Source organism: Embiotoca jacksoni, unplaced genomic scaffold (genome assembly GCF_022577435.1).
Source record: "Embiotoca jacksoni isolate LCO1_2020_lvr unplaced genomic scaffold, fEmbJac1.0.p SCAF_11, whole genome shotgun sequence".
In the NCBI taxonomy this organism is placed as follows: domain Eukaryota; kingdom Metazoa; phylum Chordata; class Actinopteri; family Embiotocidae; genus Embiotoca; species Embiotoca jacksoni.
This window is the reverse complement of record NW_027185241.1, coordinates 11271905-11299750: the sequence shown is the minus strand read 5'-3', so window position 1 is coordinate 11299750 and position 27846 is coordinate 11271905. Positions and strand designations below refer to the sequence as shown.

Here is a 27846-nt window from a genome sequence, read left to right as displayed (position 1 = left end):
TTGAATCAAATACATTTATTACTACGAAAAGAAAATTACAAAACAAAAAGATAAAATATGTGCATTCGTAAAGCCATAAAATCACTGTTGTACTTAGAAACAAAGTAAACAAGTGGTAAAGGAGTTAAAAAAAAACAAAAAAAACTGCTACAACGAAAAGACAAAAGCAACCTGAACCTCTGCAGCGGGAGCAGAGTGTGCGCTGTCGATCTGTCGGTGTTTCCGTTCATCGGTTTCAAGGCTCTGGAGCAGTGGGAGGATATCGGGGTGCATGAGCGCACACATCCACACACAAAACAAAAGCTTAAAATGGTACTTCAGTATATGATCTCCTGAAAAGTGAATGAAAACAAAAATTAAATAAAGGATTAAGTTAATTAAAACAGGCTTAAAGTAACAACTTAAAACCAAGCGGAGAGGCTTAAAAAAAAAAAAAAATCAAACACCCTTCTGAATGTGTTAAAATCTGACAGAATCTGCCCTTTTTGGAGGCAAAATCCTCTTCAAACACATATCAAAAGAGACTTTTTTTTAATCGCCCTCCCCCACTTCTTCTTCAAGAACATCTTCACTTCTTTGAGGTCTTCTCCAGCACCCAGTCAATGACCTACAAGAGAAACGCATGACAGCGAGGTGTGAATTAGAAGACCTAAAACAAGCAGAAAAGCAGTTGTGTTTGGTGGCGTTACCTGTTTAACATTGCTGCTGGCTGCTTTCTTCATCTCATCATGCAGACCCCGAGATGTCTTCAGATCCTGGGATCAAACATCAGATGAAGAGGAGGATCAGTGAGGTACAGTCGCATCACACAGACTGAACACAGATGAACTAATTTTAAAGGAAAATAGAGGATAAGGAATAAGTCTAAAGTAAGTTAAACTGGGCATTACCAGCACACGGTGGTGGAAATACATTTATTCAAGGACAATTGTGATATGCATGAACTTTCTATTTTCTACTACATTATACATGACCACATTTCAGGAGGGAAATATTTTACTTCACTACAGTTGTGACAGCAATAAATACTTTTTAAGATTAACCTTTTTTTTTTTTTTTTTTTTTTTAAATACAAAACATACACAGTGCCTGCAGAAGCCTTTTTTCCATTATCAAACAAACTTTAAATCAACAACAAACAACACTGTTGGACCGTAACTATGAGTATTATACGTGGGCAGAGTCAGTAGATGCTGGCTGGTTTGATATCAATTTGAGTTCTTACAAAAATAGCAACACAGGCCAATGAGAAAAAGCTTGCGCGATAAGACTTATATAAAGTAACATTTTGGCATTAAGTTTGTTTTCCCTCCGCATTTTTATTCAGTCAAACAAAACACCTGATCAGGAATTACAACGAGGCACAAAAGAAATTAAGATAGAAAAGTAGAAAAAGAAAAAGGGTGTCTTCAAACGGCTCCTATTATGGGGATCATTTGTGAGAAGGATCTGTAGCGCAACACAAGTCCTGGATGCATAGAGTTATACAAATAGAAAAGCTGTCAAATAAAGAGGACAACACCAACTCTGCGAGGGCAGTAAAAAGACAAACCTTGAGATAGAATTTAGAGATATCAAACAGTCTTTTGCTGCAGGCCTCAAAGCACTCGTGCTCGCCAGTGATCCCATGGTGTTTGAGTGTTTTAGCTACTACCTCCTGCAGCATCTGAGAACACAAAAGACAGACACACACTTTTGTATTAGCGAAAACCGTGAAAACATTAAATCTAGTTCTGTTTATTCCCCGACCAGCCGACGCTGGCCCGGTTCGGAGAAGCTAATTTTAGCGCATCTCCGCTTTTTAAAAGGAAGGGATGTCGGAGATGTCTTGACTTTCGGGGGCGGGAGGGGGGAGGGACGTCCTCGCACCGACACATGCCTTTACATTCACAGCGTGGGCTCGCAGGTACAACCGTGTACAAATATCTCACCGGTGGTGTCGACAGGGAAAACACATTCCTGAAAGAAATAGATCCGCCTTTAATCTTGTCACGCCGACTGTTTGCGAGGAAACAACCAGAAATGATTGCGGAGGCATCGTCGGTGCCATTCAGTCTCGTGAGGAGCAGAAAGGCAGCTTTTAATCTCCGATCCTGAATAAACCGCTGTCATTATTTCCGAACAGGGCCAACTGTTCTTTCCTGTGATAAGCGTGTTTGCACAGTAATCAGAAATCAGAACAAGTCAAGGTCGGGATGCGGATTGTGCGCTGTACGTGGGAAAGAGGAAACCGTGTGTGTGTGTGTGTGTGTGTGTGTGTGTGTGTGTGTGTGTGAGTGTGTGTGTGTGGAGGCAGGCAGGCAGCGGCGACATGATAACAGTGTAGTTGTTAAAGTGGTTCTGCTGCGACATTATGATGCAGCCCACACGGTCACAGTGATCGCACGCAAAATATAAAGCGTTTATCTTTTCTGGAGCCTTTTTTTTTTTTTTTTTTTTTTTGTGGGGATCTTCCAGCCACCACTTCTTTGGTTTGGTTCAATTCAATTCGGTTTGGTTTTGATAATCCTGGTCTAATTTCAGCACGTTGTTAAAAAATGAGCTGAAAAAAAAAAAAATAGGTCCGATGGACAAGGAACAATAAGTAAAACCTTAAAACCAGCTCTTGTCTTCATTATCCTTTCTCTCTTGCTTTTAGCCATAATCCGGTGCACTTCAACCAATCAGAAGGAAACCCAGTGAGCACAGCAGGCCAACAAACAATGCTCCACAGAGACTGTGCATTTTACGAGACTTGCAAAGAAAGCGTGCACTTCACTCATGTTATTTGTTCCGATGTTAGATCTTTTGTAGAGTGCGGCATATTTACAATAGTTGGTTCGGTGTGACCTCTAACAAGACGTAAACATGATTTGAAGCATTTCGCAACACTTTAGCTGTAGTAGTTTTTTGTAGAAAGTGTGATGAGCATTGTGATGACACCTTATTTCACAGCGTGGAAATCTTGAAAGTGTCGCTTTCCTCATGTAACATGTACGGCCACTGGCAAGAGTTACCAAGACAACAAAAAGTTGGGATAAACCACAGTTTTCCTTTAAAGAAAACAATCTAATAAAATAAAAACATCTTTTTTAACGACAGAGACATTTTTAAGTAAATTGCCGAGTACAATAGTTGGATGAATAAAATGAAATGACGTGTTACGTCCTCACGGCCAATATCATCTTCCAAAGTCAAATTACCCCCATCTGTGCCGGGGACTGATGTAATAAGGGCTGCTGCAGGAAGTCACTCCTGTCAACCACAATAACAATATGTAATGACTTCCCTCTGGGTAGAAATGCACAGTGCACATTCTACATTTAATTTGCAGAAATATATCTTAAATTCTACTTCATTCTCTTATTTTATCTCGTAGAATAGCATTTTTTTTTTTTAAACCAGCCTCTTCAGTCCTGTATTAAGGGTTGTGCGTTTTGCAATATATGTGAACTGCTACTCCAATGAGGTAATTTTACTTCAGGGATCAATACAGTAATCCATCTTTGATTAAGGATTCATTTCTTACGACAGAAACATGACCTCTGCGAGAATAGTTTATAAAGAAGTCTCGCTATTGTTGTATAACGTGTGATCGGTGATTTTAATTGGCAAGTTTAATGTGCTTTTTGTTTTATAACAGGAAACACAAAGGAAAAAACTTGAATTATTATCATATTTATTTTACTGTAGTTCAGATATGAACCAAAAACAAAAAAAATCCTGTAACACATTATATCTAAGAGGTCCACAGTAAGTGCTCTTCAATTCTTTTGCAATCCTGTGCGTGAATGGAAGCGTACTTGAAATGCACAAACAAGTGAGGTTGTTGGTGCTGATGAGAACCAGTTTCCATGGTTACAATCATTCGGAGTTACACTTATTTTTTGCTTTCATCATAAAAGCATGAATGTGTTTTAAAAAAAAAAAAAAAAGAGAGAAAGAAAATAATCAGTATAATTGCATAAAGGGAAGGCAGGACATCTCTTTCAAAATAAGATTCCTCCATGCACTCACCCTGTTGTGTTTCTGGGAGCGTGACTCTTTGCCAGGTTTGTCCTCTGTGGGTCCCTGATGCGTCTTCTGCTGTTGTGTAGGTCTGTCAGCACAGGGGAGAGTCACCAAACCTGGGGAGTGATGTGACAAAAATTAACAATAAGGTATCACACCAACAGCAGCACAAGTCCTACATTCAAAACAGAATTATGGAAATATATATATAAAAAAAAAAAAAAACACAAGATAAAAGTTATGCTAATCTTTTATTAAGTGAACTCTGGTGAACAAATGGTAATTAAAAAACGGACTGAAAAGAGTCACTGTAGCCAGACTGATCGTACAGACGGCCTGATTGACAACTAACTGACTATCCTATTTGTTTTGTTGCATCTGTTAGCTTTGTGACTCTCAGCAGAGCGCTGCCAAAATATAATGACCAAAGCAGAGGTCAGGTCAGAAAAAATTATAATAGTGCGCTGTTATCGAGCACACCCCCTTTTAAAAGATGATGCCGCAGACCTAAGGGTCACCCGTTTCGTTTTACCCGATTTCCGTTTTGCGGTTGAAGAGGAGGGAGTGCTCATGGAGGAGGAGGCGGACAGGGATCTGCTTGGCTGTTGTCGTAGCGACCTGATGACAGGGTGTGTCCCGCTGCTTCCACTGCTCTGAGAACAGAGCGAGTCACTGCTCTCTGACTTCACCAGCCTGGATCATTCAAATAAACAGACATTTCATCTCCAAATTCACTCAATCCGTCCATCGATTTATTAATTCACGCCCTAAACAGGAGGAACAACCGTCCTCACACCTCTTGCGAGGATATCCTCCAACGATGTCCGTTTCCCAGGACCTGCGTTTGAGCCGTGCGACATCATTGTTCTGCAGAGTCTCTCCATCAGGCACACTTCCTGGTTCTGACATCACAGCTGGCGAAGGGACGGGGCTGAGGGCAAAGGGCAGAGCACAGGGCTCCTTGGAGCAGGTGGTTTGGGTCTCGTAACGTATCAGACGGGACTGGAGCCGAACAAAGGCCTGGTCCCGTTCTAGGGATTGCTGCTTATCCAGGCAGAACCTACATGAACAAATACATGAAGAAGTGTAATGATACATCAGTGCCTCCAGGATTTCACTGAGATTTTTGGTGACAGTTGCAATTTAAAAAAAATGGTTGATTTTGGAGCTGCTTTTCTCAAAAATTGTGATGCCGTTTCCAGAGTTCCATGTGATATTTAGTTGTTTTTGTTTTTTTTCCAGTAAAATTGCTGGAAAAGACAAAAATAGCCAAATCTACAATCTCATGAAGAAAGACTCATTATATAATTACTTCCTATGATAATTAGTGCTGTACATAACAGAAATAGCTGGAGATATTTTAGTTCTCGTCAATGTTTATTTTCTGAACTTAAATAACCCTGTGCTCAAAGTTACAAAATATTTGCGGTCTCTTACCACTGAAAGGCATAAGGTATAGGCATAAAACTCATGTAATAAAACACGTACTGTATAATTAGACTGACTCAAGGAAGTTTGATGATTGGTCGTCTAATTCTCAATTAAAAACACATTTTCCATAAATCCCATCGCGTCCTGGTTTTTTTTTTCAACGAATCTGCATGTGGTTTGTTTGATGATGAGGGGTTAAAGAGCCTCGCTGACTTAAAATGAGGAGTTATTTTTGTTTGGAAAGGTTTACTTATTGCTGTAACACCTTCAGCAGAGTTTCAATTGAGTATCTTTATGTCAGAGAAAACACAGGAATTTACTATAACTGAAAGCTCCTGTAAATACTTCAGTGATCGGTTGAACTAGAATGAATTATTCTGATCACAAGATGGCGATTTCCTGGAGGGACTGATAAATAAAGAAGCATGAAATACAGACTGATGTGCCTTCTAGTTAAGAGTCTAAGCTGCTGCTGATCATGATTAATATTTTATATGTGCCCGTCCAGTATAATACTAAATACTGTAGTGGAACAGTCGATGTATACTTTGTAGAAACTTACTCTATGCCATGGTAATGTGAGGCTGAGGCCTTGTTGAACGACATCTTGGTGACTCTCCCGGGGGAGAGGTCTGATGACAACTGAAATACATTATTACTGAACAGAAAGGAAAATGTGGGAAGACGAGTGGAGATGGGAGAGAGAGAGAGAGAGAGAGAGAGAGAGAGAGAGAGAGAGACAGAGAGACAGAGAGATGGGAGGGTGAAATTACTGTTTGTCTTGCTTCTCAATTTAATATTATCTTCATTAAACCACATGAACATGATTTACCTAATTGAACACACGATTTCTTCGCGCTCACTGATCACTGCTCTGCTCTATTCTTGTAACCCAGCTCAATAATCTTCCTCTCAAGGTTGTAAGCTCACTTTAGACAGCTAATGGTCATAATCAAATCCTAATTATGGATCTAATTCAGATCCATCGTAGAAACACACTCATAACCGCACACATACTGTTTACCTTGGATGCTATACGCGCGTGTTCGTTTGTAAATCGGAAAATGTTCTGTCTGCCTGAGTAAAGGCCTTTAGTGGCTTGATGTTTATGGATTTAAAATCCATAAACTAGTGCTAAATACAGTTCATGCAGTCAGGGAGGTGCCATCAGAAATCTGATGACTGAACTTACCCTCTATTGACAGCCAGTGGTTGTAGCTCCCCGGTAGGCAGACCATCAGATGTGAAGTGTTTTAGAAGTTCTTTGGCGTCCAGTAAAGCAGACGAGCCCCTGTGACTGTCTTTAGGACCCAGCAGACTGTCAGTAGAGCCTGGACCTAACAGACCAAATCTAAGACACACACACACAAAAAAAAAAACACAAATGAAGATCAGATATTTTAAGAATGAAAAGTACTCAGGACAAAATTAGCACAAAAAAAAAAAAGACAATCCCATCTACTTTTTTTTCTGTTGTTTCCTCTGGAGGTTCTCTATGTTGTGAAGGACGCTTCTCTCGGGCCAGTCAGACAGCTGCTGGGAAACGGTCTGAAAACCTGAAATGAAAACAACAAGACAGAATCAGATGTTGCAGTGATTGAAAATATGACCAACAGTTGAAAAACTCACTTTTAACCTCTTCCTCCATCGAAACCCTTCATTTTTTTGATTTCCTTTAAATGGCAATAACCAATAGAAACACGAGAATACTGTCCCTCCAGACCAGCTTACTAGTAAATGAGCCTTCATTTGTAAAGAAAGAGGTGCAGCTGCGTATAAAAGGCTTCAGCTGTTAGATATGGACATGCCTAAAAATCCAAATGACAGCTGTGCCTCAGATGATGCTATAGTGCTCGTCTCTGCTCAGCCTAGAAACAGAGTAGTTGATGACATGAGAGAACAATTGGGAGTCATCCATCATTTGTTGTTACCGGGAAAAAAAAAGATGTGTAAAACATGGAGAAACTACCTCATGTCCCAACAAAGAATAAAATAACCTGCAGTGCCCTTTCTCTGTACGCTGTGTAATATAATCGCTATATACTGCATGATGGATTGCAAGAGTCATGTGAACTTTCACTCAGTGCAGATCAACACACTGAACTCTTGGCAGGCGGGACCCCGAACAGTACGAATTCTCCGAATCCCAAAATATCAGCAACTCTGCACTTTTCTTGTGTTTGGAAAGGAGATCGTATGTTATCTCAAGGAGGACAGAAATGTGATAAATCAGGATCCAGCAGGTTCGCTGGCGAGACGAGGGCCCGAGGATGAAAGCGTGCTGGGAGACTGAAGCTCTCCGCCAGCGGTTTGACAGCCCACACAAAGTTATTCCCACCTTTAGGCGATGCAGACGCACAAATGAAAAAGACATATCGGGTGGATGGCGGTAAAAGACATTCCCGTCTCCAGAGCAGAGGGTGGGAAAGGATTATGGGCAACAATAACCCGATTTGCACTGTGCGCCTATACATGTGTTCACCATATTATCGCTGCTGCTTCGACGCTGGCTGGTTCACAACTTATATAATTCAACTACATCCTTTGTGGGAGGTCTGGGACAGATGAATGCATGGAAGTGGCACAAAATACAAAATATGAAATTCAAAACAGGATACACATTAATGTACTGGAAGGCCACGATGTGGGCTGTTTCCAGCAACTCGACCGTTTTTCTGGTAATGGTGTCGATCCATTGCCGTTTATGCTAATATTGTTACACACGGTGAGCCGATGCTTCGATCTACAAGCATAGATAATTATGCAATAAACATAATGATGGACAGCGTTGTGCAGACATTCCTAACACAATTTCCCCACAGCTATATTTTCAGAACCAGCGTTGCCCTCACTGTGGCACATAGCTGCAAGCTGGCATTTGGTTTATTGCTAACAATTTATTTACTAATTATTAGCTGGTATTGTTCCCCAAAGACGGTCGTCCCACGAAGGCACGTTTAGTGCATACTGATGTGCTGCTGTGGAAAAAGTCAAAATATTTTGGAAAATGGGTAAACAACATTGGTTTTCTTGATGTCATCAGGGTATTGTGATATTTTGCTTGTTCACAATAAATAAAGTCAAAGTAAAGCAGGACAAAACTGAGGATTAAAATTTGCGTGATAATAGAGGTGAATCTGATTTTTAGTCAACCGGCCACTTTGTTTGCATCTACTGCAGCGTTGTCTTGTTTTCGTCCCATACCTGAGTTTTTGGTTGAGTGATCGTCTGTCAGACAGGTGGCAGCAAAGGGCAAAGTGGCGTCCACCATCTTCAGATACTGCTCCCTGGCCAGACTCAGGATGACCTTCAGCTCATTTATGGGTATTGAGGTGGAGCCTGAAGCTTCTTCTTTCTGTCCTGGTCACAAAAAGAAGCAGGTTTTAGATTTTGATTTACTGGCAAACTTACAATTGGTGGAAGAAATTTGGCATCAGTGGTCATAATGCTACATAATAAAGTTGCAGTTTGAGGATTGATTTTCATCCAAAACAGGAATTTATTGCTTTAATTAGTTTTATCTGAAAGCTCCACTTAGCAGATGAAATGATGAGTGGCAATTTTTTTTTTTAATCGTTTTTCTCAATAAAGAAACAATTTAGCCTCAAAGTTTTACGTTTCATGAATTGAAACTTCTTTACCGTCAGAAAAAAAATACTCGGTCAAAGTGCCTTTTAGTCAAAAACAAAATAAATTCAATTTTCCATTTTAAATTCATGGTATATAAAATGCTTTGGCTTCTAAAATACACTAGATTTTGAACATCTGTTTAATTTGGTTTTTGGTGGTTTCATAGTTAAGAGTTAAAAATCCAGTGAAATGGAAACAGAGAATGATAAATGAAGTCCTTGGCACACACGTGTCAGCTTGCATACTAATCACACACATGCAAAGACAAAGACTGATTATAGTCCCTGAGATAAAAAAAAAAAAAAAGACAGACCCATGACTATGCAAACACACACACACTTCACAATAATCCAAAAAATGTCCAACTGTGCCTCTAACTTTAACAAATTTATACGGACATGCCGTTTCCCAATTTAATGCCAAGTCAGAATAAATAGAGATGAATTTCATTAAGGCCTGTGGTCTGTCAGGAATCTACACTCTGCTCGTGGCCTTTTCAAAGAATAGCCAATTGCTTTTCCTCAACTCTGAAAAATTTCACTCCGCTTCCTTTAATCTGGCTCCACTCCGCTGGTGTCTTACTAGCTTCGCCTGCCAAGGCGATATTATGTTTGTCTGTAAAATAATGGGGTGGAGAGAGCCAAGCACGTCTGCACACTGACTGTCTTGCTTTATTTGTTTTCAAAACAGTATTCACCTAATTATCACATTGTAACTTAATTTCAAGGTGCAGCTGACAATTGTGTTCATTGTCAATACGTCAGCCCACTACAATTACCCAAAGTCCGACCTGATTTATTTAATTTGCTTGTCTTACAGCATCTTATCTACAGTCCAAATATCAAAGACAGTTAAATAACACATAAGAAAACAGAAAGCGGGAAATCCTTACACTTGATTAGCTGATACCAGCAAATGTTTGGCAATAAATAAGTTATTTTATAAAGTAGTTGCCAAGATGTTTTTGCGGATTTAATAAAGGATTTATTGACTAGTCCTTTCACCCCTGATAAATTCAAATTGTCTAATGAGATCATATAAATTATATTGTATGTGTCTTTAATCCCCAATCAATCAAGATTCAGGTGTAATACGAGGCCAATGTATGTGTGTCAAGCTGGATCACATGAATATGATGAGATGAAATTAAAGGATAAAGTGAAGCTCTTTTAACCAAGGTGATACCAAAAGACCATCTCATACAAAAAGGCCATCTCATACCAAAAGGCCATCTCATACCAAAAGACCATCTCATACCAAAAGACCATCTCATACCAAAAGACTGCACTCTCAAATATTGCTTGTTCTTTACTCTACTCTCTTTCAGTAAGAGGTTATTTTCTGTATTTTGTTTTCCACTGCAGATGGCACCCCCTCAATGTAGCTGATTGTCTAGCAAAGCAGGGTAAAACAACCTCATGTCATCTTTTACGCACCACATTAGAGTATATCGCTGGCAAGCAAACAGAGTAGGGTCTGCAACCCGTCTAGTCAACACACCGTGGTTCTGTGAGTCGCTATTATTCCAGTAGCCCAGTGGGAAAAAAATAATTTGAGCTGCTTTGCTATTTAACAATGCCAGGCGTGTGCAGGATGTCCCGTCTCACGGACATAGTGACGCAGTGATTGTGATGATTCTTTCTGACCAATCAATGCTCTTCAATGTTTTTATGTCACCTTTTAGTATCAGCTCGGCTCTCTTGGAAGCTCAAAGGAGGTGATACCAAAAATAGTAGGAAGTATCAGGTACTATCCACAGCAAGTAGAGTGGAGTTAAGGTGAGACAGGACCAAACGGGGCAAAGGAGGCAAAATAGTCCCCATTATTCTGAAAACTAAAAGTTGATCCCGTGTGCCTGTCTTTTAGTAAACACAGTGTTGTGTTTGTTTTTTTAATTGTCAAACCATCTTTACATAAAATTCCCAAATCCATTCTTGTCTCTGTGTGAGAGACTGTAAATTATGAGGCTTTAAAATTTAGATTGATATATTTAAGTGAGCTGAAGGTGCTGTGTTAAAGGCTAAATATGATCATACATTGACAAGCGAGCAATTGATAAAAACAAAATAGGATCACTAAAAGCTGATGAACTCAGACTACAATAGTTTGCTTTACTGTCTACACAATGCTGATTTGTAAACCTTTCACTTTTTTTTTTCTCTCTTTTCCTTTCAGAGCTACAACGTATTCTTCAAATGTCATACTTACTCAGGTATTCTTTGAGTAACAGTGTCTGAACCCGGGCCACCTTTTTCTCTCTCTGCAGCAGGCTGTCTCCTTGGAGACACGGCAGGAGGCGGAAGATGTTGCCTGAAGCTGCTCCTGATCGAAAAGATATCGGCAGTGAATGAATTTTTTTTTTTTATGAAACTCTTGCAGCATATTGATTTTTGTCAAGCGGTATCAGAAGCAACTGACAGTTCAGGGGGACACTCTACTGATTTTACACACAAAAAAAATCAGTTAACTTAAATATCTGACAGAAAACCTGCAATGAAAACTCAGAGCATTGAGTTTGAATAAGAGGATGGAAGAGTTAGAGATGGCCGAATGAAAGATAACAGTTACGATAGGATTTTATGTTTGGAACTTGACCCATAATAGTGACTAAAAGTGAGTATCGAGAACTTTTCAACAAGGATTACAACTTTTGCAGTCAGATCCTGCAAATATTTATATTTGCTCAATGGATTAATACAGTGGTTCCCAGGTTGGTCGGGACCCCTCTAAAGTGTCAAAAGACAAACCTGTCGAGTCAAGAGGATATTTTTTGTTAAACACCACAAAATAATGTCTGTAATCTTTCTGCATATGCCACATGTGACCGAGGCTTTCAAGTATACAATGCTTTACTTTAAGGCTTCATTGGTTCAAAGAGTTGGGGACCATCAAATCAGCAAACGAACAAACCAAAACAAGAAGACCAAGCTCAGGTTAGAGCTCTAATACGATGCAGTAAACATATGGATGATTGACTCAATTTGTCACCTCTTTTCTTGCAAAAGAGACTTTGAAATCACCCAGAAACTTTTGACTGGCCCAGAATACAAAAGGTGTGTTTAAAATTTCATGGTTGTATTCAGGTGCAACAACCTTCTGGTGTGTATTTATTTTTATTTTTTTTATTGAAATCGCTGTCGTGTCATTGAAGCAGTCAGGGCACCTTTTATGGTCTGCATTTAAAAGTATCTAAGGTAAAAAGAGAAGTATCCTGAAGGTTGCATAAAATGTTAACAAGAACAGAAACTCTCAGGAGGAAACATCATACTGTGTCTCTTGAATATCATATAAAGCACGAGAATAATGAAGGACTTTTATGAGAGGAGAAGCTTTTAGTCCAGGGAACAAAACAAAACAAAAAAAGACTTTCATTTCAATAGATGTCCAGCCATCTATAAGCACAAATGTCCACACGTCACTCAATCATTAACCTGTGATTGAGTGATTCCTCCTCTCTTCTGTCTGTCAATCAATCCATCCAACTAATATCCATTCCCAGTCCCTTTCTCACATGTTAGAGTCAAAGATAAGGAAACTATCCAGTGCTGTGAGAGAGGAAGGGAACAGTGAAGAAAGAGAAGGGCAGAAAAAGAGGAACATGTAGCTCTAATAAAGGAAACTCTGGAGTCCGGATGGCCAATAGCACTGAAGACTATGAGTTTTTGTAACACAAGTTTACATGATGAACAATGACAACCCTTCAACTTCTGTCAATGAAGAGAAGGGCTTCTACTCCAATCAAGCTGAGGAGCTGCTTTAAAACAACAGGGATCTTGAGGGGCTTCTCTTTACAACAAATTAGAGCTAGATTTTCCAAAACCTACAAATATATTGATAAAGTACTAGCATGCTCCTTAAATCCGATGAGAGTAAATTGTGAGGCGCACTTCCCAAGAGGAGTTGGACGTGGAATTGTGCAAGGAGGCAAAACTGTGTGAGGTGAAGGAAACAGGTGAGAGCTGGTGCAACAACTCCATGATATTTATTGTAGTTTGGACAACTGATTTAGCCCGCCGGTCAGTCGGAGCTGCAGCAGAAGCTGTGACCAACAGCTCAAAGAGACAATTAAGACTGTTTAAAACCCTTTTATAAAGTCAGTGACTTACTCTTTACCAAGGACACAATTACTACCATCGTTCAGTGCCTGACAACCATCACTTTTTTAATGTTTCTTTAAAAGTAAAGCAAAGCAATATTTGTATGTACAGCCATGGGTACATTGCATGAACTGGTAATAGCTAATACTACAAAAGGTGTTCATTTTCCAAAATGTAAATAAATATAGGCAAAACTATAGGCAGGTTTATCTTCATTTTGATTGAGGCTTCTTCACTTTCTCAAACAGACTGTGAGGCCAAAGTTAACATGATTCAACAGGGAAGTTAAAGTGACAGCAGAACCTTCACAGTGACAGCGGCACACAGAAATACGCATACACATGAACATTTCCTCATAAAATACCTGATGATGACAAAGGCTTCTCTCTCAGCAACCCAGAGACGGTTGCCATGGCAGCCGCTCCGTTAATTTGACTGTATGAGTGCAACATTCTGGCCCTGCAGGCTCCACACCCAACGCCGTCTGAGCCTTGGACCAACAGGAAGTAGAGTGCGCTCTCACCTTTCACCTCGACATCAGGCGCTACAGGATGAGGCAGGAAGACGAGAGATGACGGTTAATCCACGACAGACGAGAAATGTTTCATATTTCACTATAATATCTACTGCTCTCACAATGGTCCTTATCATATTTTCTGGTTATTTAATTCATACATTTCAACTCATTGTATCATACACAAAAAAAAAAGTGTAAAACGTATGGCATATTTATCAGTTATATCGTTTTATCGTGTTTTTTTCCCCTATATTTCAGGCTGTGTTTTCCAAATTAATTCAGTCCCACATATAAGTCTGCATTCCCAATTTAAGACTATTTTATCTATGTCAGCGTACTCGTAGTAACCAATTAATTTCCCAGCAGAGGAGCATATGGCTCCTTTCTGTTGCTGCCTAGCGGTCATCCATTTAACGAGGTTATGAAAAGGACTTGAACATTTCCAGTCTTACCCAGTAAGGTCTTTGGTCTCCTGGCTAGAGACTCTCTCCAGCGTTGGGAGCTGAGTTGGCTGGCTGCAGGCTGGGCAATGGGAGTGATTATACAGGACAGGCCGAACAAAGCTCCAGCCTGGAGACAGAAACACAGTAGATATTCATACACTCACACTGTCCCCCTGTTACATAAATGACATATTCAAGATTAAACTTGGACATTATCTTCTATGTTGTATCTATATTTGACTGAAGGCTGAAGTAAGTGTTGGGAATGATACCTTTCCACGCAGTGACCTCAGCTGGTCCAACAGAAGTTTAGCTTTCACTGATTTCCCAGACAGGCCTCTGTGTGTTCATTGTGAAGGAACATTACAACATCAGGAGTAAGAGTTTTTTAAAAACAGGAAAATTCCTCAGGCAACAAAGTAAAAAGCCATTTTTAACATTAATATGTGAAATCTAGTTTAATAGTCACTTTTGATACATTTTATTAAGACAGACATACAGTTTGCATGTGACATTATATGGCTAAAATCTTAAGACACACACACACACACACACCCTTTAAAATGAGGATACAGTTCAAACTGGCTGCTGGACATCATAAAGCTGGGCAGGTCTGACAGATTAACCAGCTGAACCAAGTCTAGAACTGGTGCGTAGAAATGGAAGACCTACAAAAAAGATACATAGTGAGCGAGTGGGTGCGTAAAAAAAGAGTTATCACACAGAACAGCATTTCCAAGATTAAAAAAATAAATAAAAATAAATCACAGTGGCTTGTGAGGTAGCAGCTTTGGGATTTGGAGACGATCCATCAGCTGCAACTCTGAGATTCAACTGAACTGTCCAAGTGCAACATACTGGGGCGATACAGGGGTGATGTTAAGCAACTGAACACAAAATCTGACTTTGCTTTGTTCGTTTGGACTTTCATCATCGCCAGAATAAAATTTTGGTGCATTCAAATGTCTGCAGCTACGAGGAAAAGAAGAGGTGAAAATATTTAACAGTATTGACAGAGCAGATAAGCCCATTCTTTATCAGGGTGTAATATTGCTTTAATATTTATTTTTTTGACTAATGGATTAGGCCAAAGGGAAGGTGATCAAATGTCTTGGTTCGTCCAAAAAACAACCCCCAAAAACTATAACAATGATGTGAAACAGAGAAAACAATGACAAAGCAGCAGCAAATCCCCACACTGGACAAACTACAAAATCTTTCTTTTTTTTTCCCCCTAGAAAACACTTAATTGGAAATAAGAATACTGATGAACTTTCTGCTGACCAACAAATCAATGAATTGGTTAATCATTCTAAGATTGATTAACTCCTAATAAGCCGGACCACCTAAGCAAAGTATCTTCTGTTTTTTGTCAGGAAGCCATCAGATTTCATCAAGAGTAATTGACATATAAAAAAGACCTACATTCCAACTGTGCAGTTGTCCTACTTACCTAATGAGCTCATTTCATTTAGACCAAATCAATAATGTATAAATCATGTGCCACGTAGAAAAAGAGGTCATTTGTTAGATCATAGAATTACAAGAATTTACAAAGAAAGCGTGAAATTTCAGTCTCATCTTTTATTAAGAGTTGACCCGTTTAGAATTTGGAGTCGACAAAGACTTTAATGATGCAGGGTCGAAATTCCAGTTTCCTGAGAAAGTTGGGAATGTTTGTTAATCCCATGTACAAACCAGTGAAGACTCAAGCAGCGACCCGAGATCATTAACACCTCCAATATTTAATTGTCTTCATCACTTACAACCTCACTTTGTATTGGTGTAAAATTCTGCCGTAAAACTGTTTCTGCATGTGTAAACGTGACTCTGGGTGATCCAAGATGTAATTACTGCAAAAGTGACCTCGTGCTGATTGCTGCGTCTCACGTACGTCCCCTGTAAATAGCAAAGCAGCGTCCAATGCTAAGTGCTGCTCAATAGCTCATTGTTAAAGAGTGTGCCGTAATAATGCAAATATAACAAGTGAACACGCAGGTTTTTAAAATGTCAGAAAATAGTGAAAAATGTTTGCCAGTGTTTCTCAAGACTCAAAGTGCAGCCTAACATGTAGCAACCAACAGTCCACAACCAAACAATGTTCAGTTTATTATAATGGGGGGAAATATTCACATTTAAGAAGTTGGAATCCAATTGTTTATTATTTTTCAATTAGAAAATGACTCAAAATAATGAATCGATTTTTTGCAGGAGTTGGCAGTTCATTTTCTTTCGATCGACTGATTAATTTACAGACTAGTCGTTGCAGCTCTACTGACCAACACACTGGCTTCACAAACAGAACAGAAATCATGCATTGCGCCACAGTTTAGAAAACTCCTGCAAATATTTATTTAAAACATTCTCGCAACTCTAAACTGTGACTGAATCCAACCTCCCGCGTTCACAATGCCGACGAAGATTCACATTTGAACTCAACTACATGTAACGATGTAACTTTTGACAGTCTTCCAGCGAGACGAGGAGTACTGTTGAGCTGGAAGGAAGCTAATCCCACCCGCACATTTTTAACACCTTGAGAATAAAAATGTCCCGTCTGGAGCTTGAGAAAATTCACTCTGCTGTACGAATATCTATTGAGAAATTGAAGAAGATCGGGGGTCCTTTCTAACATACATTCAGCGCTCCCCTTGTGTACGAGTATGCGGTACTGTCGCTGACTTCCTGCACTTAAACCTTTCAGAAGACTTCCACTGTGATAACATTCACATCGTAGAACACCTTTTGGTGAAATCTGTAAGATTTACATGCCCGTTTAACAAGTTGGCGAGACAAATATACATAAAAATCACTAAAAACACTCCTTCTGTGTTTCAATGCGGGCCAGACGTGACAGTAAAACATGATTTCTATTGTGAACCTTGAACACACTGGCCATCAGCATGTAGCTGTTGTTCGTTACTGGCAAAAACTCTGAGGGCATTTCTACGAGTGACCAACTGATGCATGACTTTCACTGCAACATGAAGGGCGCCGGAGTGAGCAAAGTCTAAAGGTCTGAATGCAGTGAATTTAAGAAGACAGAAAACTGTTTAAATCCAGACTGTAAGACGAAACTCTTACTCTCTCTTGAAAAACAAAGTTGAGGCACTTTTTACAAAGTACACTTACACAGATTAAATGTCACCATTTGAATATGGTGTATGGTGGATCTGTCTTAGTCATTTACAATATCCGCTGGATAATAAATTTAGAAGAACAGAACATTTTTCTGTGAGACGAACCAGTGGATTCATCTCCATATCCTTTGCACATCTTGTTGACTCGTTTCAATTACTTTGTATATGTAGACATATATACTATGTATTTGGTTGATTCTGGGTAGAAACAACCAATGACAACACAATACCTGCCATTTAGTCTGTGGCAAATATACTACATAAAATCCAACGCCCATTGAAAAAACTTCCAAGTGCCATAAATAGACAGTGGATGTAAATATTCTATTTCAGGCCCTAAATCTGACACAACAATGATGTTACTGTCTCAGTGTTGTGTTATCTAACTTTTGTATTAAGTTTGCTTTTCCTTGTTTTTCAAATATTTTTATTGAGTTTCAAATATTGCGCCCCAACAATGAGATTCAATACTGCAAAATGGGACAGACAAAAAAAAAACAACATTAAAGCAAATTGGCACTTTACAGAATAATCAGATACGATATAAAGTACGCTTTTCCTTGTTTGTGTAAAACCCTGCTATTAAGTTAAAGAAAATAAAAAGTTCATTCTCATAACAGGAGGCTTCATTTTGCACAGTGAAGGTCAGACACCATAAAGTAAGACACGTGTTTGTCGACTACAACTTTTACAAGTGACGTGTATATTTCCCTTCAGGTTTGATGAGCATGTCTGTCTGTCTGTGTGCCTGTCTGTGTGTGTGTGTGTGTTAGCAATTATCATGTCAGTTACTCCTGACAGTCAGGAGGCCTAATAGTTTTTGTCTGAGCATAGTAAATTGCGTATTATTGTGTGTGTGTCGGAGTGCAAGTCATTATACAGTCATTTATCCAAGCAGTGTGGAGATGTGATAGTTTTGTTGTCCTCAGAGTTTGTTATTTTAATTGTGTGCCAAAACAATCATCACCATCTGCTTCTGTGTACCGGGATCAGATTAGGTCTCACACACACACACACACACACACACACACACACACACACACACATTTTCTGGCCAAACACAAACCCACACAGCAGTAAGAAACACACATATTATACAATACAATTACAACAGCCACAGTGTATCACTCGTCCTGCGTCTTTTCATTTCTTTTTTTACGTGTCCATCAGACATCCTTTAACTGCCTTTACTGCTCATCCAATTAATGCTAATAAAGGCTGCCTGTGTGTGTGTATGTATGTATGTATAGCCTACATCAGGCCATAAATTCTTGAGGGCAGTTCCTGTGTGGTTTTATTGTTGTGCATAATAATCTTCAAAAGAAAATGCATTACTAAACTACATTATGGTATGTAATATACTAACTGTTATCTAAGATATTGTCTCAGAGCACACTCTCTCTGCAAATGCACATCCTCAAACTACTCGCAGCAACCACCAAAACACAAAATGAACAGTGGGTGAACACAGAGCAATTTAAAAAAATAATGATAAGTAAAAACATGATAACACTTGCTAATTAACACTAAATACAAGATGCACGAGAAGTCGGCACTCATGTGGCACATAAAGTATTTTTTTTTTTTATCTGACTGATGGTCCTTCTGTCACAGGTTCCACAGTGTGATTAAAGGGCAACCAGGAAGTGACCTTAGTGAACTCATCTCCCTCTAGCCACCAGAAATCATTAGGAGATGGGACTGAGTGGAGCTCATTCAGCTGTACAGCCAGGAGCTAAGATGGGGTAAGTGGGATTAAAGGAGCAGTTCTACCCTAAATAAAAATTCCCTCATTATCTAATCATCCCTTTCCCCGATATCTGCATAAATACGGACACACAGAACTTCATCATGGTCCTTTATCGAGCTGCAAGAACTGAACAACCTTCAAACACATTACATTCCTCAATACAAGATGTCCTCACAGACAACGTTTGAATCAAGTGCAGCTACGACAGCACTGGCAGAAGGCTGTCTGCTACTGTGGAGCATGTTGGAGTACAAATCTTTGAGATAATTTTAATTTTGAAAGTACAAAAAATGAAAACAAAATATCAATTCAGTCTGGATATCACAGACGAGAAGATCACCACATTCTCACTTTAGTTAACTTTGAGGTCGTCTGAGGTGAAATTAAACAACAGGTACAGTGATTCAGGTTTTGACTCATTACTCACCTCAGACTGCAGTTTGTGGTCCGTAGTGACGGCGGGAGCTTGTAAGAGACTCGACTCTGATGTCTGATGCAACGGAGAGCGCAGAGAAAAGCCATCAAAGCGGAGCTCTGACACGTACTGAAGCAAACACACACAGAGGAGAAAACACGATCAATTACACACAAACACACTTTCTCTTTAAGTACAACTGTAGTTAGAAAGTAACTGTTTGGGCTCATCCAGACTGCTACTGACATTAGAGTACATCATGCAGCGATCGAGTGCCTGTTCTCATATTAACTCAAACACCCACATTCTGCTCGTCACATGGCTCGGTAGTTACAGGTACGCAACACACACACACACACACACACACACACACACACACACACACACACACACACACACACACACACACACACATACTAGTTGCATTACACGACAATAAAGTGCTCACAACAAGCTTTTATTCCTCTGGGAGTTCTCTTTTGTTCCAACTCCCTCCAACTGTGCAGCTTTTACAGACTGACTGCAGGAGTCCGCTCACTTCTGACGGCAGCTACTCAGAAAAGGTCAGCGTGGTGAAGGAGAAGCCGCATGCTTGCCTCAGCATACTCGGAGCAAAACAGACAGAGCAGAGAGGACCGGAGGAAATTTGTCCAAGTGTGGAGGAGCGCAGCCATTCGAGTGGGATATGAAATCAACAGTTCGGTGAATGATATTCAAATTGTGTGGCTGATACATTAGAAAGTCTGATAAATGATACTGTACATGTGCAAACCAAAATGTTTTTTTGATAACAATTACTTAAATTAGTTTCAATTGTGGTCAAGATGCCACATTGGCTCTGGCTGACTATTGCTTACAACTTAAGTGTTGGGTGTGATTATGGTCTGGAAACCCTGTTCACGTTAAGGTTTGCTCAGCCACTCTGAAGGACGGACCAATCAGCAACCGGCAGGCGTATTACGTGCGATGTGGTGAGCTTCGGTGCACAACATGCAGTATATGGTGGTCAATGCAGATTGATTGAAGGCACTAAAGGAATGTGGCCAGACCCTTATACACAGTGTGTACTTCTCACAGTTCATTTTGCTCTGGTACTGAGTGGGATGTTTCACAGTTAAAAAAAATAAACTCGTCGATGCTCTCTGGTGGACAAACTATTTAACAGAGACACTGTTTCTACGTTGCCTCAAACAGACCCTCAACTTTTCTGCACTGTAATTTGTTGCTATGTTTAATCTAACAAACAGTATCTATGACAAACAAATATCAGCCACTACATTAACCTGGAAGATATATTAGTCGGCCTCCAGTTTACGTTCGTGTTCCCCATCTCCCTCGCTGTTGACAGTTGAATAAAGGCAAAAAAAAAAACATAAATAAGTAAAATGAATACTTTCAAATTCATTACAAAACACACCAAACATAAAGCTGTAACTCTTGAGTCGTTTCAAGATACATCTGCTGTAAATTTTGAAATACAAGCTGATCAATGTTTAAAATGGCAACCGAAAGTTTTGGCCACGTTAAAAAAAACAAAATAATAACAAAAAAACAAAAAACAGCATGAGACACGCAAGTAAACTCCAGTGAAACAGATTGCTGATTATCTCCAGAGAGACATGAAAGAATTGCACACAATTGGCCAATTCTGTCCAGAGACGAAACACGACTGCACCTGCCAGAGTTTTTCCGTAATGAGAAATAAGAGCAAGTGGGCATGAAGTGCTCTCCAGAGTAGCAACAAAAAAATGCTGTCATTTTACCTCAGCCTAGTCGCAATCCCACCAAAACACAGTTACTTCAGTAAAATTGCAAATCAAGTTTGTCTTTTTTGTTTTTGAAAGTGCATGACCGGAAGTATGCGGACACTCAAACATTACAGTCATTACAGTGATCGAAAGCTTTCATTCCAAAATAATGAGCAATAATCTGCGGCTACAACAGCTTCCACTCTTTTGGGAAAGTTTTCTATAAGATCTTGGAACCTGGTTGCAGGGATTTGTTCTCTTTCAGTCACAAGAGCATTCCTGAGTTCATGCCAAATGTTTTGAACAGGGTTAAGTTAGCAAGCCAATCAATTTCGTCCACGTCGACAAGGAAGACCATTTCTTTATGGACCTGGTTTTGTGCACAGGGGCAGTGTTGAAACACAAACTGCTGCACGAAGTAGGAAGAACACTGCTGACTACGGTATCATTGTAAGCTATAGCACTGAGTTTCCCCATAATTGTCTGTGGACACAGGTGTCTACATATTTTTGGCCATAGGCTCACAATATATCCGAGACACCTCCGTTCATTCTTTTAAGACAATGAGGGAGAATAAATGGTAAATGGACTGAACTCACTGTATACCGTGGCCGGGAGCAGCCTGGGTCTGCTCTGCCAGGGCAATGCCAGCAAGACAGAGCAATTTTCCATGAACCTTAAATGACCTCCTGTGGTTCCTCCAGACTCATTCAGCAGCAAGGAAAGAACTATCCAACAGTGAGTCAAAACAATTCACCCAAATTAAAAGGAAATTTGTGAAAATTTACCCCGCGGCCTTATGTGCACTGCATGAGTCATTTCATATGAAAAGGATATGAGAACAAACACTGAGGCATGAATCAAGTCTCGGAACCACGATTAGCCCGAGTACAGAGGGTTCTTCAGGAAACTGTTTTCTCTGAGCCCAGCTAGCTGTGTGCTGCAGGCCACAGAAAACCCTGATGATAATATAAAGTTCTGGGTAAGTGAGCTGATAAGCTCAAAAGAGCAGAGCTTTTTCTCATTCTCTCTACAGCTGTCGTTCTCAACTGGTGGCTCGCAACCCAAAATTGGGACGTGGGGAAGTTTCGAGTGGGTCACAGATGTCTCGAAAACTTCTACTGCTGTGCTTTTATTTTAAAAGGACATACATTTCCATTGACGGAGCAGGTTTAAAGTAGCAAGTGGTAGATTTAGGATTAGATAAGTCTGCCTTGTTATTTAGTTCACAATAAGTCTTTCTTTATTATAAGTCTTTATTTCGTACAGCTCAATTTAGACTCTTGGAAGTTGAAGAGCATCACCAGTTTGAACTTGTTTGTAGGTAAGTCTGCCTTCTTATTTCATTGGATTTTAGCTGAATTTGCATTTTTTTTTTTTTTTTTTTTTTTTGGTGAAGTCAATTTGAGTGGCTCAAAAAAATTCTACCATGACTTAATGACTAAGGAAAATTGTGGCTCCTGAGGCGACACCAGCTGAGACCCACTGCTCTACAGGAATAGTCCAGAACACACACACACAAACTCACACCGAGCTGATAAGAAAACAAGTAGTTATTTTCTGGAACACACAGCTTTTTCCTTCATTGCTGTTTTTATATGATCAATTACACCCACAGTACTCAATTTGAAACAATTACCTGCATGCAAGCGTGTGTGTATACAGATTTATACAAGTGCGTACTTAAGGATAAATCTTTCTTTGTCTTCTCTTTCGCAAGCTAAACCACATCCACACTTTTCTAAATGTCTTAGTGTTCTACTAACTGACGAACTGCTAACATCGTACTTCTGAGGCTCGCACAAGCTGTTCACACAATCCTTGTTCTTCCTCTCTCTAATGAGCCAGGCCTTTTGCACCTCCTGCAGTTCTGTGTCATAAAGCCCAGCTCCACTGTGTTTGCGTAGTTTAGGTGTTAGTACTGTGCTGGTCATGGTGTACATGATGGTGAAAGTTAAAATAAAGTTTGTTGTTTTTAATCCACCTCCCTCAAACATCTTTCTACACAAAGAATAATGAGAAATAAATTATGCATGAAGAACATTTATCCTGAATGTTTCCTGCATACTTTTCTAACTTTTCAGAGATCTTTAAGCTGTTTTGTCAAGTGGTCAAACAACTTTGGAAACCCCATCCCTTCTCCACCTATTCAAAGTCAGACGCTATTTCCCTGTTTAATCGATAGCCCGATCCTCACCTTCTTCTCTCTGACAACCAGCCCTCCCCTCCATATTTCCCTGTAGTCGATACAGCTGTCCAGGTCAGCAGGCCCCACCAGACCAGCGCCCAGGGAGGATGCTGCTTTCTGCCACCTGCATGAAGAAAACAATCAGTCAATGACCTTTTATTCCCTGAGCCCTGGTTTATGTCAAATCTCCAAACTGAAAAACGAGTGAAACAGCAGCAATAAAATGCTCAGAGGTTGTAAAAATATATTTTGTCATTACAAGAACCTCTGTAGAAATGTTTTTCACAAGTTTTATCCATTACTCTTTAACACCTGCACATAATTAATCATCCAACTCCCCCTAGTGGTAATCTGGGAGCATTTCACAAATATTTAACATGAAAATACATTCAATGCTGCTGCCTTTTTAACAATAATAACACAGCACCATTCAAAACAGAATTACAAAGTGCTTTACAGTAAAAACAAGGAAAGAGAGGTATAAACTTTAAATTTATATGCAAGCAAGCAAGTTTCATGTCCTCACCCAGTCGTGTGCTGTGTGACTACACTGATTTTAGCCGCATGCCAGCAGGACATGTGTTTCAGGGCTCCCAGCAGAGGCAGCAGGTCTTTAATAGGAGGGGACTGCTCAGCACAGCCCAGCACCAACACCTCCAACAAGGCTTTACCTGAGGGGGAAACAGGACAAACCAAAGAGGACTTCATTAGAGTTTCTTTCTTCTTCTTTTATATTTTTTCATACATGTCTCTGGAGGATTTCAAGAAGACTCAGCCAGTTGCTATGCCAACACAGTCTTTTTTAGCATGTGTTTAATATTGTTTTTTCCACTTCAAAATGTCAAGAGCTTTAGAGGAGACCTCGGGAGCTAGCAGTGGCTCCAGCTTCTCAAAGCAACCAACGCTTGACGGTCACTGATCCTGAACTCCTGTGGAGCTGCTGTGCTGAGACATGTTCTTTAAAAAAGTGAAATGTGTCTTCAGGGAGAGACTTTCTGAAAAGAAGTTGAAGTGTCTTTGCAGCGATTAGTGCATATTCATGCAGTTTAGTGCAGCTGGCAACTTTTCTACAAGGCTGCAGCAGGCAGATTTTAAGATTCTTAATTGCTTGAAATTAGACTGGATTCTTATAATACAGCCGAGGAGTTGGGCTTCAGTAGAGAAGTTTTAATCCCTTGTTATTTGCAGCTTTTGGTTGAGGCAAAACTTTCCTTTGAGACATTGTTTAGCAGAGCTGTTGTTCTGCTTGCTACTGCAAAAGGGAAGTTACTGGCAAGCCGAGCAATAAAGATAATCAGAACACCCAAAATCATCTGAGAGTAGAGTGTGGAAACATTTGCATTCAACACAGAACAATTGTGTGTTTGACTGAGCTAATATTCTTTTTTTTTTTACATTCCAACTTAATTTTTTAAGAAAGTGAAAGTCCCACTAAAGACGCAGTGAACACCTTCACAAACGCCGGCAACAAAATGATCATATGAAGGTGCCGTGGGGATTGTTTGGATTTCATTGATACCTTATCAATATTCTTATTGATACCTCTCTTCATAAATAAAGAAATAACATGAAAAGATGTGACAAAATTCAATAATTGTTTTATCATTACTTTTTTTGGCTGAAAAAGGTTGTTTTGGGTTTTTTAAGAGGAAAAAAACACCCCATCGTGTACCGTATAAAAATGAACACTCATGAGTAGCAAACCGCAGCAGCATTATTTTAAACAAGCCTTTTTTTATGACATTATTTTATACTTTGCAGCAGTTTGCCTGCAGCCCCCACATCACTAATAATTTGTCCTGCTCTGAGTGATATGAAACTGAATCTGTGAGTTTGTGGCCAACAGTTCAGATGATGCTCTGAGTGGTACTGTATAGGTACATCGGTGCTTCCGTGGATTAGTTAACTGCACCTGGAGGTGGTAGCTTGTCTGACAGCAGATGGAGTCCTTCTGCAGCCTCTTCTAACAGCCTGTTCAATGAAGACATTCAGAGCAGATCAGATGAAATGTGGCATTTGGACATTGAATCTTTGGGACACGTGATTTGAATAATATTTTCCAAAATATACTGGTGCCCATTTATTTAGTTTTTTCTTTCTTTATCTAAAGCTAAATTTCCTTATTTTACTACACAAGATTATATCTAAGCTAAAATATACAAATAAATTGTTTCATTAATGAATTATAAAGGTAAATTCACAGAACAGAAAAAGCAAAGCATCCCTCCTGACACTACGTACATAAAGTATCATCAGTCACTCACTCTGTCAGTGTCGGCTGGTCAACCATTTGGTCCTGTGCCTCCTGATTGCTCAGTGAACTCTGATATTGCTCCACAGCACTCAGCTTCTCCTCCTCACTGTCAGTTTTCTGATGACCTGTCCCCAACTCTTCCCAGTCAGAGCTGCAAAACTACAAAACAGAGGCAGAAATTTATGAGTAAATAAAGAATCCCAGCCCTTTTAACTTTATTAGTAGTCCGACAGGTCAAATGTTTACACATTTGCACCATAAATGCCACATTCCCCTCTTAGCTTGACTGCATTAAAAAGGGCAAAAACATGAATATATCTACAGTATCCACAACGTTAAAATAAACTCAGCTGGTCAGCATAAATGGATTAAACATTTTACTGACATAGAGATGATTGACGGGGTACAGGTCAGGATGTTGATGGCATGTTGCGAAATTCCTATAAAGGACAGTGTTTTTTTTTAACTTTGCAGACAGTGCTGACAATTGACTTGTCACTGTTCAGAGACAAAGATGAATAAACAAAATTGCAGAGTTATTTTATAATGAAGACCCTAACAAAACAACACATGCAGTTTATAGTATATGTTTAATATCCATCTTTTCTAGGCACTTCTCCACATTCATCTCCTATTTGAGCAGGATATGAAAATCACAGCAAGCCAACTTTAAGCTGGCAGAATGCACTCGGTTAGTTTCTTAGTCTTTCAATGTTTTCCAAAACATCGTGGAAGACTTAGGCGCACGTATCTGATGAAGGTTTTTTTTTTTTTTTTTTTTTTTTTTTTTTTGGGGGGGGGGGGGGGTCTTCTTCTTTCCCAAGCAAATTTGACATTTTCCCAATTAAAAATATGAATTTCATATCATTCTTGACCACTATTATTACCATATCTGTGTAACCATTTTCAAAATTTGAGCTGATAATAAACAAACAACCCAAAAAGCGGAAAAACAAAACTTGCTAAAGAGATCCACTGGGGAACAAATAGAACCGTTAGTTTGATGCTCTACACAACGATTTGTCTGAGGTGGTTCCCTAAATAGTTTGTGTGCTGCCGAAACCTAGAATTAACCTACTGACCTCTTAAGTAGGATTTCTAATGAAAGATCTTTTGTTAGCAGGGCTTTAAGACAGAGCCAAGAAGTGTATAACATCAATGCTGCTGAAATCACACCGAGAATGACTGACTGATACGAGTGATTATAAACATCCCGACAAGACAGAACTTGTTGCGATGGTCTAGTGCTACAAAAAAAAAGTCAACAAAAAGAGTAATAAATCGTGAAATCAAATTGAATCGGCACCCGAGTATCGTCACAGTGTTGAATCCGGATTACCAGGATCACACATCATCCCAGCTCCAGCATTTATAGCACCACAGATTTAAAAGGCCCATTGACAGTAACGTGTAACCAGATCTATGCGGCACACACCGACACTGTGGCAAAGCTGTCTTAGATCACCCCCCCAATGTCTCACCTGTGTTGCTCCTTGGCAAGCCTGAAGAGCAAAGCACCACCTCTGAGCCGATGGGCTGCCACTCAGAGAACAAGCTGGGAAAACACACAGCAGGAAACAGGTGAGAAAGCTGTGGAAAAACAACAACATCTGTGTGGAAGTCAGGGCAGATCGGAAGATGTCCACAGTTACTGTAAATGACTGTACCTGGAAACACAGAGGTCCCTCTCACTGATTCCTGAATCGAAATGTCCACGAGTCTGTCATACATCTGCTTCAATGACTCCAAACCTGCGAACAGTAACTGAGCCGTCATCACCAAAACACGATTCATATATTTCAGAGAGCAGCTACCATCTACTATCCTTCAAAGTTACCAAACGTAGAATATTTACGAATCACTTTCTGTTTTACTGAAGAAGGATTTTGACCAACTTTACTACCTAAAACACAGTTGTGTAGCTATCGGCTAAATAAACTTGGTTTAGCAGCGCTGACGTTATCAAAGTAAGTCTGGTCCGTTTCAAAGGCGAATTAAAATTTACATTTAAAACCGCCCACCGGGTCGTCATCGGTTTGGCCAAAGGATATAACCAAAACGTAGCGGTCCATCTCAATAAAACACGAGTAAATTCACGATTAATATTTGTTTGCGTGTCGGTCAAACAACAACAAGCTTTCGCGCACTGTCAAATTTCCCACCAGTTCTTCTTCGGTACGGTATGTAAGACTCCACGAAGCGCGCCACCGCCACCTACTGGACTGATCCGGAACCAGCACACA

At 39.8% G+C, this 27846-nt stretch overlaps 1 protein-coding gene across 1 annotated transcript; it reads right to left on the bottom strand.

Annotated features, from left to right (window-relative positions):
• mtbp (MDM2 binding protein) lies at positions 1 to 27740 on the bottom strand. Its single transcript, XM_069143183.1, has 23 exons — positions 27609 to 27740; positions 27271 to 27354; positions 27085 to 27158; positions 25614 to 25762; positions 25262 to 25320; positions 23876 to 24020; positions 23359 to 23473; positions 19426 to 19542; positions 14682 to 14776; positions 14381 to 14447; positions 14118 to 14235; positions 13513 to 13692; positions 11260 to 11373; positions 8626 to 8781; positions 6884 to 6977; positions 6614 to 6772; positions 5984 to 6079; positions 4787 to 5050; positions 4523 to 4683; positions 3997 to 4106; positions 1553 to 1666; positions 690 to 755; positions 1 to 607 (listed from the first exon to the last, which is right to left on the bottom strand). Exons 1-23 carry the CDS (start codon positions 27673 to 27675, stop codon positions 569 to 571), a joined length of 2643 nt encoding a protein of 880 aa, XP_068999284.1. The 5' UTR covers positions 27676 to 27740; the 3' UTR covers positions 1 to 568.
• Positions 27741 to 27846: the final 106 nt, after the last annotated feature.